Source organism: Genypterus blacodes, unplaced genomic scaffold, assembly GCF_046128005.1.
Source record: "Genypterus blacodes isolate CSIRO-AG114 ecotype Tasmania unplaced genomic scaffold, CSIRO-AGI_Gbla_v1 ptg000058l_1, whole genome shotgun sequence".
Taxonomy (NCBI): domain Eukaryota; kingdom Metazoa; phylum Chordata; class Actinopteri; order Ophidiiformes; family Ophidiidae; genus Genypterus; species Genypterus blacodes.
In genome coordinates, this window is record NW_027466870.1 from 1,244,848 (window position 1) to 1,259,149 (window position 14,302).

The 14,302-nt window shown below is 47.3% G+C and overlaps 1 protein-coding gene across 1 annotated transcript in view; it reads left to right on the forward strand.

Moving 5' to 3' along the window:
* unc13a (unc-13 homolog A (C. elegans)) overlaps positions 1-13,466 on the forward strand; it is a 31,041-nt gene extending 17,575 nt beyond the window's left edge. Inside the window, exons 23-45 of the mRNA XM_076153248.1 lie at positions 68-221; positions 437-505; positions 839-928; positions 1,339-1,473; positions 1,775-1,908; positions 2,153-2,238; positions 2,474-2,600; positions 3,009-3,105; positions 3,891-4,034; positions 4,129-4,206; positions 4,302-4,379; positions 4,573-4,661; positions 4,791-4,937; positions 5,087-5,210; positions 6,152-6,157; positions 7,639-7,668; positions 8,381-8,437; positions 8,599-8,679; positions 8,829-8,976; positions 9,493-9,549; positions 12,412-12,504; positions 12,930-13,089; positions 13,178-13,466. Of these exons, the coding sequence (XP_076009363.1) occupies positions 68-221; positions 437-505; positions 839-928; positions 1,339-1,473; positions 1,775-1,908; positions 2,153-2,238; positions 2,474-2,600; positions 3,009-3,105; positions 3,891-4,034; positions 4,129-4,206; positions 4,302-4,379; positions 4,573-4,661; positions 4,791-4,937; positions 5,087-5,210; positions 6,152-6,157; positions 7,639-7,668; positions 8,381-8,437; positions 8,599-8,679; positions 8,829-8,976; positions 9,493-9,549; positions 12,412-12,504; positions 12,930-13,089; positions 13,178-13,466 (2,473 nt within the window). The remainder of the gene's footprint in view (positions 1-67; positions 222-436; positions 506-838; positions 929-1,338; positions 1,474-1,774; positions 1,909-2,152; positions 2,239-2,473; positions 2,601-3,008; positions 3,106-3,890; positions 4,035-4,128; positions 4,207-4,301; positions 4,380-4,572; positions 4,662-4,790; positions 4,938-5,086; positions 5,211-6,151; positions 6,158-7,638; positions 7,669-8,380; positions 8,438-8,598; positions 8,680-8,828; positions 8,977-9,492; positions 9,550-12,411; positions 12,505-12,929; positions 13,090-13,177) is intronic.
* Positions 13,467-14,302: the final 836 nt, after the last annotated feature.

The window sequence follows — 14,302 nt, forward strand, 5'->3', positions numbered from 1 at the left end:
ATGGATACGGCTCTCTGAAAATCAATAACCATCCATTGTTCCCTCATGTATCTATCCTCTCTTCCAGCCACTTTGCCTGCCTGTCATCTAAGTACATGTGCCCGGGTGTGCCTGCGGTGATGAGCACCCTGCTGGCCAACATCAATGCCTACTACGCTCACACCACCCAGGCCACCAACAACGTCTCTGCATCCGATCGCTTTGCCGCTTCCAACTTTGGGGTGAGTCACCTCGGAAACAATCATCTCCATCAATAAAGGCAGCATGTGTTATTCTCTAATCACTGTATCTGTTAAATGGCAAACGGTCTGGTGTTTTTGGTGAAAGGGGAATGGGGGAATACAATCTGGGTTATCCTTTTGAATAAACAGTAAATGACACAAACACACAGGCTTAAATCTTTGCTGAAGTCTTTTGTCTTCTATTCGTCCCGCAGAAAGAGCGATTTGTCAAACTTCTAGACCAGCTCCACAACTCGCTGAGGATCGATCTGTCCATGTACCGAGTAAGATCCCTCTCCTCCCCGCTGTTTATCGGATTGTCTCCGTGCTGTCTGTCAAAGAGGAAACTGCGCCGGTGCTCTGTCCTGTTCTATCTATGCATCTCTGTCTCCTCTTGTCTTTGCGAGAAACAGTGAAACAGCAGGCGGATGTGTTAATTGGAATCGCAGCTAATGTACGGACACATTCAGAGAGAAGCGGCGCGCCCACACAGTGATGGTGTTAGGGTTAGGTGGCAGTGGAAACTGTGCGGACGTGCTGGATCTTGCCCACAGGGGACGTAGCTGGACGTGATATCATGTGTCGTCTCTCACTGTATTCTCTATGTGTGAATGTAGAACAACTTCCCTGCCAGTAGTCCCGAGAGGCTGCAGGACCTGAAGTCCACCGTTGACCTGCTCACAAGCATCACCTTCTTCAGAATGAAGGTACCGTCTCCTGCCTTCCTCTTCCTCCTCCCTCTTTTAGTTTTCCTTTTTCTTTATTATCACACACTACTCCCACACATCAGCCTGTTAAATATTATTTTACTCACAGGAGCTATGTGTAGGATGTGTCTAATTCATCTCTAATTTGAGAGGTTTTTACTCCAGAATCCTAACAAATAATCGGATATTTGATTTCATTAAACCACACCAAAACGAATAAACCACCTTGTGTAATTGTCTCTGTTGTCTCGTGTGTGTGTGTGTGTGTGTGTGTGTGTGTGTGTGTGTGTGTGTGTGTGTGTGTGTGTCTGTGTGTCTGTGTGTGTCTGTGTGTGTCTGTGTGTGTGTGTGTGTGTGTGTGTGTGTGTGTGTGTGTGTGTGTGTGTGTGTGTGTGTGTGTGTGTGTTCAGGTCCAAGAACTTCAGTCTCCACCCAGAGCCAGCCAGGTGGTGAAGGACTGTGTGAAGGCCTGTCTCAACTCCACATACGAGTACATCTTTAATAACTGTCACGAGCTCTACAGCCGCGAATACCAGACAGACCCGGTAAGAAGCGGCAATGTGTGTGTGTGTGTGTGTGTGTGTGTGTGTTTTTGTTGCTGGGGACATTTGTTGTTTAGTTTGAAGGACACGGTTAAAGATCGATGACATGACAATCAAGAGCCATGACAAATTTGTAGAATGTGTTTTTTTTTAAGTTGCCTAGAATTAATCCATCAATCTATTTAATTTCTAGCTTTTGTATTTGTATTTGTATTTGTATTTTCTTTTTTCTTTTTTTTAATTATTATTATTTTTAATTTATTTTTATTTTATTTTATTTTTAATTCCGTGTTTGCTTTTCCAGGCCAAGCAGGGCGCTGTGCCTCCAGAGGAGCAGGGACCCAGCATCAAGAATCTGGACTTCTGGTCCAAACTCATTACCCTCATTGTCTCAATTATTGAGGAGGACAAGAACTCCTATACTCCCTGCCTCAACCAGTATGTCTCTATATCTTCATCTCTACAAAATCCTGTCTCAAACTTCTCTCTTTTTATCAAATTTAATTTATTTGAATCAGATTTTGTTTCATGCCTCTTTCTGTACTGTACGTCCTCTCCACTGTCCCTTACTAACTCTGTTTAAATCTAGACACCCAGACTGTTGTCGGGCAGTGACTGTATCATACTCTTATATAGCCTCGCTCTGGTCACGCATTTCTCCTCTCTGCTCTTCTCTGTGAAGATTTCCCCAGGAGCTCAACGTGGGTAAAATCAGTGCCGAGGTGATGTGGAACCTGTTTGCTCAGGATATGAAGTACGCTATGGAGGGTGAGTGTGCTGCAGCCACAGATCGCTCCAGATGGGCTGACCTGTTACAAACAAACACTTTCAGAGACTTCAAACTGAAAGTGGCGAGCTCATTGGTCATGCACTAATGGCACATATGACACACACACGTTATCCTGCTATTACCCATGCTAGAATATTGTCAAAACTCTCTTATACGACAGAACAAATGTGGTTTTAAGTCGTCATTCATGTGTTTCTCCTTTATTTTACTCAGAACATGAAAAGAACCGCTTGTGTAAGAGTGCAGATTACATGAACCTGCACTTCAAAGTGAAGTGGCTCTACAACGAGTACTGCAAAGACCTGCCCTTCTTCAAGAGCCGAGTGCCGGAATATCCTGCGTGAGTAAACTGCACAATCAGATTAGAGATCATTTATTGTCATAGCAACTTGGTACAACAATTAAAGCAGCAAAGTAATGGAATAAGCAATTTGTTGATTGTATAATAGGAATAAAACTACATGTTCATAAAGATAAAGTTGGAAAGAAAGAAAGAAAGAAATGGTCCTACTTGTTGACTCTTCCTACTAAATCTACTAAATCTCCTAAATGTATATTGTCAATTTATAACATCAGCTTTTTTAACGGCATTGGCTAAATCTGCCTTTCATCAACAGATCCTCTTTCGTCATAAGAAAGCCTGTTATTATTATCCTGGCACATACACACACTCCTTACTGGTGTGACTGTGAGATCCTAAATGTTCCTTGTCTTCATATCAAACTCTCTGTATTTCTGGCCTCTGTAGGTGGTTTGAGCCTTTTGTCATCCAGTGGCTGGACGAAAACGAGGAAGTGTCCCGCGACTTTCTGCACGGCGCTTTGGAGCGAGACAAGAAAGACGGGGTAAGACGTCCACACCATCTCTTCCTCTCCTGCTTCTCTTCTCTGAAAACGACGAGTCACTGCTGGAGCTGGAGCAGAATTACTGTAATCCACCCTTTGTACCGCCTCTGTCATCGTCAAGTTGTCAGCTCTAGTCTCCACCGCCGCCTCCCCTCCTCCCCCCCTGCCATCCTCTCCTCTCCTACATTGTTCAAAGGCTCCTCAAAAACAGAAGCGTTGGTACCGCAGCACAGACGGGAGCTCAAAGCAGAAGGCGTGTTTGTTTCAGTGCGGGTGTATCAGACAGAGACTGCGCGGTTGAGGCGTGAATGTTCTTGAAGGAGAGAACTTTATGACAGCGGGATGAGGTGAATTAATGGCCTGTTTCTAGAGTTTTGACTGCAGGAAAAATGTCCTCACCTCATTACTTAGACACCCTGAAGGAGCACCTACACACTCACCTCCAGCCAATTAGAGATCAGGCACGAACCGGCAGCCAATTACAAAAAGACAGACAGGAGCTCCCCGACCTGTCACAGTGTTGTATGGCCCCCGGAGGCACGGGAGAAGTGGTGAAAGGTAACAGAAGTGTGGATTAATAAAGCTCCTAACAGGCCTGATATGGGATCTTTGGTTCAGAGGGGTCACACCTTTCTTGTGGCTTTACCTTCTTGCACCCTTCTGCCCCACACACACACACACTAACCTGTCACACAGTCAGCTTCCAACCTGCCCCCTCAGCTCTCACCCTCAGCCTCCAGCATACTTCATGGCACTTATAAGCCTCTTCTCTCTGACTTCCACAGTTCCAGGTCACGTCAGAACACGCACTCTTCTCCTGTTCGGTGGTCGACGTCTTTTCGCAGCTCAACCAGAGTTTTGAGATCATCAGGAAGCTGGAGTGTCCAGACCCGCAGATTGTGGGTCACTACATGAAGAGATTTGCTAAGGTAGAGCGTCACAGAGTTTGGCTTTGCTATATTATAACTAAAACAAGAAGTGGGATGTGATTAAGGACGTGTTGCTTTCTTATTCTCTCACCAGACCATCAGCAATGTGCTTCTCTCCTATGCGGACATCATCTCCAAGCTGTTCGCCAACTACGTCTCCATGGAGAAAGTGGTGAGTGGTTTTCTTAACATAGACAGAGAAATGGAACTGAAGTTGGAATTGGAAGTGTTTGGATGATGAGTCTGAGTGTATCCTCCTGTCTTCAGCCCTGCATCCTGATCAACAACATCCAGCAGCTCCGGGTTCAGCTGGAGAAGATGTTTGAAGCCATGGGTGGAAAGGATGTGAGTGTATCTGTAGTATGAAGCTCTTGTTTGTATGTGTAGCTTATCAGACACTTTCATCAACTCACTATGTCTCCTCATCTCAGGGAGAAAAGTGATGTAACACAAATACAAAAACACAATGGTGAAAGAAGTTTAACCTTGCGTGAGTGTGTGTATCTATCCTGATTGCTCATCAATGTGCGTGTTCCAGCTGTGTGTGGAGGCCAGTGACATCTTGAAAGATCTGCAGGTGAAACTCAACAATGTCATGGATGATCTCAGCAGGGTCTTTGCTGTCAGGTAGAGTCACACACACTGTATACACACTGTCCTGGTTAACATGTGTTGCCACTGCGTGAGTACAAACTATCGAATGTCTTTCCAATTGTCCCCTGGTTTCGTCTCTTTGTCCCATGTTTGTCCCTTCAGCTTCCAGCCTCACATTGAGGAGAATGTGAAGCAGATGGGAGACATCTTGGCCCAGGTGAAAGGCACCACAAACGTGGGCAATGCCAGCAGCGTGGCCCAGGATGCAGACAATGTCCTGCAACCCATCATGGAGTTCCTGGACAGCAAGTGAGGCATTCTGCAGTTTTTAAATGCACCTGGAAGAGACACTGTAGATGATTTGGGAGCATTTTGCTGTGTCACCTACTTCAGTATAGTCAGATAAACTCAGGGAAAGGTCACATTTGTATTTGAAATATTCCTTTGCCTCTCACCAGCCTGACACTGTTTGCTAAGATCTGCGAGAAGACGGTGCTGAAGCGAGTGCTGAAGGAGCTGTGGAAGCTGGTGATGAACACCATGGAGAAGACCATCGTCCTGCCGCCGCTCACGGACCAAACGGTGAGAGAACGGATACAAACGTAAACATCGGTGGCGGCGGCGCAGTGCACTTGAAACACGGTTACAGAGCCAGTGTGTGTGCCGGTCTTTAAAAGCTAAGATGGAATAAATCTGATGAGTATCGGATCCGTTTTGATGACAGCCGCAGCCTAATATAGACGGCAGGGAACTGATATACAGAACACACATGCATACACACACTCAAACACACACATTTGCCGAGATACTAAGGAGGAGGTGAAAATGGAGCACAAAGGCAATAAGATATTTTGTGTCGTGGTCCAAGATCCAACAACAAGCTGCTTTGTCATCATCTTACATGGTTCCCTCTCCGCTACTCAGCCCCCACATGTGACACACCCCAATGCCTCCATCCATCAAACCAACTGAGCTCAGCACACTGTCAATAAGCTGAAGGGGAAAGGAAAAGGAGTGCACCATATCATTCTAACCCCAGCTCATGGCTGCTCTCCAGTATGTCAGACAACAATGATTTGCACCGATTCCTCATTTCATGTTTAACTCTCAACTCAACTTGAAGAACACGGCAGAAGTTTGGCTCACTTATTTGGCCCCTCGTGCAAAGAGAGCGATACATTTTGGAAAGCAGCCTCTTGTTTTCTTTTGCTTTGGATATATGTGTTCTTATTTGTGTTTGGTGATGAAAGAAAGAGCCTCATATCACAGAGAGTTAATCTGTGCTTAGCGTTTTCTATGATAAAGGTCCTGAAAGTGTGTCATCTCGACAGAATATCACTTTTATTGCTGTAATTGTAATTAAGTCTTACATCAAGTCCACTGATGGTCCCTCGTCCCCATCTCTTCGGGACCCAAACCTTTGATTTGATTGATGTGGGGCTCTTTGCAGCTTGACTGACCCTTCTCTCTGGTTGTTGTTGTTATTACTATTACATCCTGCTCCCACTGCTCTCCCTCCACAGATGATTGTAAGTACAGCACTCCTGCGTGTGTGTCTGTCTGTTCGTCCACGGTGGTCGGTTCTCTGCTATATGTGGCTGTGATCTCCCCTGTATTACCCTCCACATCAACTCCCCCCTCCCACTCTCTCTCTCTCTCTCTCTCTCTCGTTCTGCTCGGATCAGTCCCATCTGTCTCTCTGTCTTTCGCTTGATCTCCCGTCTCTTCTGTTCTCTTCTCTTCCTCCAAATCTGTCTCTCATTGAGAAGACAGACGCATGGTGCATTCCTGACTGGTTCTGATAGCCCCCCCCCCCCCCTTCCTCCCCCTCTCCTCAGTAATATCCACCAAGCAGCACCCCTCCACCCCCACCCCCCCTCCTCTATCTGCTGTCCGTCCTCCTGAACGCTCCTCACACAGGAGGCGTCACTCCTCCTCTTTGCGTCCCGGTGTCGCCTTGTTTCTTCTCATGCATTGTGTCCTTCCCGGGACCTCCAGGTGGGGGCGACTGTGGTCTCTTGGTGGCTTGGTATCTGGTGTCTTACCCCATAACCTCCTTTCCTTTCCTTCTGACCTCCCTCCCTCCCCTCCCCCTTAAGCCCCCTTTCCCTACTGTCCCCCACCTTTCCCACCTGTTTGAACTGTGTCCCTCCCCCAGTGTGGGTTTGTTGCTTGCGTCTGATTTCCACACAGCAGTCTCCTCTCAGTGAACAACACTGCACTGTACTGTACTGTATGTCCCTGCAGACCTGTCCCGTTGGTCTGATTCATGTCATGTTGTTACTATGATTGTTGTCATACTGGTTACAAATTCTGTCAGCTGTATCGATACACAATGGTTTGGGGTAACACTGCTCAAAACACACAGTCTGTCGCTGTCCAGAGTGTGTTCTGTACAATAGTCTGACCCCGGTACTTCAGTCAAGCACGGTACTGTAGTCTGGTGGGTCTCTAGCAAAAGTCTAGCATTTTATAGGTGCTCGAACGTACATCAGAAAAATTTGTCTTGCGATTCTGGAAAGTTCCATCCATTCAGACACTCAGTAATGGAGTAAGGAATCTCAAACAACAAAGAAGAACCTTTTAAGTCAAAATTTTGTGACAGTTCACCCCAAAAAATGTAGGAGGAGACCTTTCTAGACACAAACGGCCCAAAATGAAAGGTTCAATGGTTACAGGCCAAAATATAAGACCAGTTATTACAGCACCACCATCTCGCCGACTGCTAAAAAGTAGAGGAGGTGGCTTGCAAGTCTTCCGTTCTGTGACAGCAAGGGATGATGGGAGCAGCAAGAACAAACACAACAGGCGTAAACAAAGTCAGGTGCAGATTTCGGAGCAAATTTTACTCGGTTTACTCCAACAACTAAACAATGCTTTCCCTCCCTACATTTCCTGTTTCTAGAAAGCAGCTTAACAGATTATTTTTGAATACTTTTGCCAAAGGAATATATGCGATTGAATTGCCAGAACAATGAGAGTGAGTGTTAACCACATCCTGTCTTTCCAGGGGAGGCTGAAGAATGCTTCTCACAGTGATGTAAGGACTTCACCCCTTCAGATCAATGTGTCTTTGTCTCCTCCCCTGTCTTCTCTCTGTGTCTCAGTCTCTCCCTACTTTTATAAAAGAACAAGAAGCAGACATTCAGCACAGATATTGATCGTACCTTCACCACAGGTCACACACACACACACTCAGAAAATAGGGTGAAGAGTTGATCCTCTTGGTTTAGTCTTTGACTCTATACTTTATTTTCTGACTGTGGACTGTGGCGTAATACTGTATTATTCTTAACGTTATACCATCTTTTTTTCCTTAGTTCCTTATTTGTTGTGAGGTTTATAGCAATATGGAAAATATTGGCACATACAAAGTCATACATGGTATATGTCACTATAGACAAAGAGATTCTTAGGACCTCTAGTAGATACTTGTGTACGCGTGTGCATATGTGTGACCTGAGCCCCGTCTTCATACTGGAATGTGTCTCCCTGTGTGTGTGTGGATTTTGCATCAGAGTATAATGTTGTGGAATGAATAAATCAGATCTAAGTGTTATGACGGCACCTTTACCTTGACGTCTGTAAAGAAGCTTAGAGTGACTCTGTGCGTGTGTGTGTGTGTGTATCAGAAATGTCGCTGTCCTCTGTGTGTGACTCAAAGCCATTCATCACCGTCCTGGATTGTCATGATAATTACAACTCTTTCGTTCCTCTTCTTCTTCCTCTTCCTCTTGTTCTCTCTCTTCCAGGGGACTCAGCTCATCTTTAATGCTGCCAAGGAGTTGGGGCAGTTATCCAAACTGAAGGTACGTCCTAACTCTACAATACCAAGAATGTACTCAGCCCAACTTATACCATCATGTTTTCATTGCAAACCTGAACCGAGCCAGAGGAATCTGTGTTCGTGTCCACGTGGTGTTGAGACCCAGATTAATGATGAGTGGGTTCATCTGGTTGTCGTCTTTAGGAGCACATGGTTCGCGAGGAGGCCAAAGCTCTCACGCCTAAGCAGTGTGCTGTGATCGAGTTGGCCCTGGACACCATCAAGGTACAAACTGTCACACACACACACACACACACACACACACACACACGCACACATCACTTTACATTCTTTTCAGATGCAGGACTTTGCTTTGCTCCAAGTATCTGTTATGAATGAGCTCTAACGTGTCCACCTCCCTTTGTGTCTGTTAGCAATACTTCCATGCTGGAGGCGTTGGTTTGAAGAAAACGTTCCTGGAGAAGAGTCCTGACCTCCAGTCTCTTCACTATGCTCTGTCCCTGTACACACAAGCCACGGACAAACTCATCAAGACGTTTGTCCAATCACAGAATGCGCAAGGTAAACAAACACACACACACACTCTCTCCTTTTCATGTTTGATTAATTTCTCCTCTATGCTACAGTTTAATACCCCGCACTTCTCCATTGGGGTAAGAGTTCCCCACATGCCTGCAGCTCTATACTCTGAAAGTAACTCCCAGGCTTTACAGAGCAGCAAGCAGCACAATATTCTCTCCTCTGAATCTCAAACACTTTTCTTGACACAATCTGACAGCTGCCCTCTCTGTCCCTAACCGCCCCCGGTAGAGGTACCCCTGGTACTTTGAATGGATCGCCCCCCCCTCACGCTTATTCATGGACTCTCTCTGTGTGTTAACCGACCATATTGAAAGTCATGAGTCTGTTTTTCCTACTCTGTTTTTGATTGTCAATTCTACGTGTCTCTCCTGCTCTCTCTCTCTCTCTCTCTCTCTCTCTCTCTCTCTCTCTCTCTCTCTCTCTCTCTCTATCTCTCTATCTCTCTATCTCTATCTTCCTGTCTCTCCTCCCTCCCTCGCCCCCTCTGCGGGCCAGTGTTCGGCGGGAAGGGGGTGAGGTTCACCACTAGTGAGGATGTGTACCCAGACAAGGGTATGTGGACCTCAGGCTCAGGGGCCTTGGGACATCAGGAGGCCCAGAAAGCCTCTAAAACCAAAGCCCAACCCAACCCCCCACCCCCACCCCCCCTGCTCTACCCTCCACCCCCTCCCCCCATATGCATCCTGAGACTGCCCTGCCTGCTCAGACTCATCCCAACAGACAAATATAACACACACACACACACTGTGCTTTCTCTCTTCACATGACAGCCAGTGCACCATAGACTTTATGCCTTCATGCATGTAATGTAACACGCTGATGTCTGTATGTACGGTACTGCACTGAATACATACACCGTGTATGTATGAGCAGAGACTAAAGCATGATGTGCGGACATTAGATGAAAGGAATGGAAATGCATCGTAGTATGGAGGAATCCTGATCCAGCATGATGTCACAGCGATGCCCGAGGGCTGAGCGAACGTGTGTGTGTGAGTGTGAGAGGGAGAGACTGTGACAAAGTGAGTGGTCCTGACTTTGTAACCGTCATGGACTCACAAACGCCGAGTCTGTGTGAGGTCTTTTGTTGTGGGAACAATGATGAAGCTTTGATGAAGATGCTGACGGTTGGCTCAGGTCATGTGGGTGGGAGGTGGGAGGTTGAGGCCTCTCTGATAAACACACACGCCCCCCCCACACAGCCCTTCCTACAGCAGTGACCCCCCCAACCCCCCGCCCCGCCTCCTCTCTGTGCCCCAGTGAAGTAGATGATCGAGCCAATCACAAATGCTCCCTACAGTCAGGTGTTCAACTTTCACTCGCTTCAGATCAGCCTCAAATGATACACACATCTACACACACACACACACACACACACACACACACACACACACACACACACACACACACACACACAATGCTTCCAGAGCTTTGTGCACAGAGCAAAGTCAGTGTTTAGGCTAGACTGCACTCATTCTTCCACACAGGCGTGTCAGACAGCAGCATGTTAAAGTGCTTTACAGCGCCCTCTAGGTGTAGAGAACAGACACGCTTACATTCTCTGCATTCCAAGTTGGTCTTTAATGGCTTTAACATCCCCCATGAATGCCTCAGGAAGACATGCAGGGAATCTTCTGACCCCAATACAATGTCCAACATTGAGACAGGAGGGAGGAGAGGCGTAGGAAGGGCGAAAGGACAGTTGCGGAAGAGCTCAATGGGTGAAGCGAACAGAGTTGGCAAAGGATTGAGACAGATGGAGAGCGCGTGCAGCAGCCGTATGTCCCACACAGGACGAGGAGGATTAAGCGAGTCCAGTAATGGACGCAGAGAAATGCCTTGCTTACCAACCGAGGCTGTCGTCCTGTGATGGGAGGCCAAAGAAGCAGCCTCGTACAGAACAGACAGCAGTGTGTGTCTCCAGCTTCAACAACAGCTGCCGGACGTTTTTGGCATTCCAACCCTGTTAAAGTCGCTGATGGGAGCAGGACAGATGTAGCGGACACACATGTGGACACTTTCACGGAATTAAATAACTGAGAGTCTGAGATTCTTCTCCTAAATGGTGTGAATGATGTCCTTCTGATGTCTGCGTTTGTCGAAGAAGCAAACAAGCTTTTCTTTTTGGCGACATCTTCCTGTCTGCCTGCCAGAAAAAGTTTCCTCTCTTTTCTTTCCTCCCATCTTGTTTCATTTTTTCATTTTTATCAAAGTTCTCCGCGGAGAAGACGAGGCCAGATGGATGACGGCTGCTCTCTTTGCTCCTACTGGCAATAACACCGGCAATCCCATAATGCTCTTGGGGGACATGCAAAGAGCTGCCTGCCAGGAACACTCAGCCATCCCAACTCCCACACACACCTTGTTTAGTGGGTGGCTGGTTAAACACACACACTCACTCACACACATTTTCAGGCTGCTGATCAGGCGTTGACAGAGTGAAGACACTAATTAAAACACTGAAAATGAATGTCCATCTGTCACCGTATCCTTCTGGGGTGGCTCGGTGGAGCTGAAGCAAAGACCTCACAGGGACCAGGAGGACAGATTCCTCCAGCTCAGTGTCACCATGTGGAGCAAACGTCTCCCAGAAAGAAGAGTTGGACCCTGAATAGAACATTGTACACCAGTGAGTCCTGGTCCTGGTCCTGGGTAATCAATATCTAAGAGTCTCCAAGGTCTTGAACGGTCTGAGTCCTCCACACTTGATGGACTTTAGGTTGAATTGTGGTGCCGGTGAAGATTTTAGAGGCTGAAGGTCTCTACTCCTCCTCTTCCTCCTCCTAGATCCCCTCTCCCTCCTCCTCCTCCGTCTCTTTTCCCCACTCTTGTGTAAATCCTTTGGAATGGGTGTGTGTCCATCTGAGCATCCTGACCTCATCCACATCAGGGGAACCATGACGACGCTTTACCCTCTCAACCTCTCTTACGTTTGTTTACTTCTCTTGCTCCTACTAACCACCCTGCATCCTAATAGACACTCTATGGGACGGCACAGACAGCCATGCGTCTATGAGTGGGCACTGAACTCACAATTTGACCCCTAAATGTATTTAAACATATATAAATGTGTGTGTGTATACTGCATCATTGAAAATGTGAAACTCGACTGTTCACCTGAAAGTACAGTACCACTCATAGGAGCATCGTCTGATTGTCTTCTTCCAAACCTCAGCATTTGCACAGAAAAGCACGATGCCTCTTTTAAATTCTCCATGAATGCAGCACATGTTTCAGTATTCAATGCTCTGATTATGTTTCATTTCCAAAATTCTAATGGAATGGCCTCTGTAGACCAGATGAAAGGAGAGTTTGGAATGGAGAGCATTGTGACCTGTGTTTCGGTCTGTGAGGGGACACAGGTTTCCACCCGTCCCCGTCCCCCCCTCCTCACCCTGTCCCGTCTCGTTTCAGGCTCCGGGGTTGACGACGCTGTGGGTGAAGTGTCCATCCATGTGGAGATCTTCACACACCCCAACACTGGAGAGCACAAGATCACAGTGAAAGGTAGAAGGAACGCGTCTTTACTAACTCACCTGTGACATCTACAGCGCTGAGAACGGGGGTTACTATAGAAACCAAAATATTCCCCCCAGCTTTGGCAGCCAATTATAGATGAATTAAATTATATATTACTCTTTTGTCTGGCTTGGTCCAAACATTCTTCATGTAAGAAACTGTGACACTTCATATGAATGTTCTGTTTACCTGCTTCACTCTCTCTCTCTCTCTCTCTCTCTCTCTCTCTCTCTGTTGTGTCTCTCTCTCTGTCTCTCTCTGTCTCTCTCTCTCTCTGTGTCTCTCTCTCTCTCTCTCTCTCTCTCTCTCGCTCTCTCTCTCTCTCTCTCTCTCTCTCTCTCTCTCTCTCTCTCTCTCTCTCTCTCTCTCTCTCTCTCTCTCTCTCTCTCTCTCTCTCTCTCTCTCTCTCTCAGTGGTGGCTGCCAATGACCTGAGGTGGCAGACGCAGGGAATATTCCGGCCCTTTGTGGAGGTTTACATCATCGGCCCGCACCTCAGCGACAAGAAGAGGAAATACGCCACCAAGTCCAAGAACAACAGCTGGGCTCCCAAATACAACGAAACCTTCATTTTGTGAGTAAACAGCGGAGGAAGACATATTCTTTCTACATAACTGGAGCGAATAGTTCACTGCTTCACACTCTCATCTCTCCGCCCGCAGCGCCCTGAGCAACGAGGTGGGCCCCGAATGTTACGAGCTGCAGGTGTGTGTGAAGGACTACTGCTTCGCCCGGGAGGACCGCACAGTGGGCATGGCGGTCATGCAACTGAAGGACGTGGCCTCCAAAGGCAGCGTGGCCTGCTGGCTGCCACTGGGCAAACGCATCCACATGGACGAGACGGGCCTGACGGTGCTGCGCATCCTGTCGCAGCGCAACAACGACGACGTGGCCAAGGAGTTCGTCAAGCTCAAGTCGGACCAGCGCTCGGCGGAGGAGGGCCGCAGCTAGGATCCTGACGCCACATGGGTCTGACGTCACCGCTGCCGCCCCCTCCCCCACCCCCCCGTTGGTCCACTGTTGTAAAAGCACAGATAAGACAACATTCCCAAACACATACATACATACATACACTCTTTAATGTTTCCAGTTTCTTTCACTGCCTTTTTACCTTTCCACCCCTGACTTCCGAGTCCCCCTTCACTCTGCTCGTGTCCGCTCAGAGAAGAGAGGAGAGGAGAGGAGGGACCCAAAGTGCCAACTGATAGTCAATGAAATACGCCAAGAGCACAACGGGACCAAGTGTCCACCCGACCCCATCACAACATTCCAACTGAGGTGTTACACATTACACATGTTTCTTTGAATTCATTTACAAATCATCATCAAATATATTGTAACGTGTTAAGGGCCTATGTAACGTTCTCAAAGAGGATAATGTGATGGACGTGTTGTACTTGAATGATGATGTCGTTGTCGTCCCAGTCCGTCTTTACGTCCGTCCGTCCGCCCCGTAACAGAGCACACTGCCTGACACCCTTACTGCCTTCTGTCTCGTCGTCCCTCGCGCGTCTTCGTCTCCTATAGATCTAATCTGATGATGTCGAGCCTTCAAAGCACTGTGACTCATGCATCAGAACCTGTGTGTGTGTGTGTGAGCGTCAAGTGCAAGTGTTTTTCTGTGAGACGTTCTCATGTTTGACCTCATGTAGCCGCCAGGGTTGCCTGTTACCTGCCTATGTAAAGCCATCACAAGCAGAGGACGTGACACCAGGGCGGGGGAGGGGGTCGTTCACTTTCTGATTAGACTTTTGAAATGAATTTTCTAAGTGTTTCTTTAAGGAGGA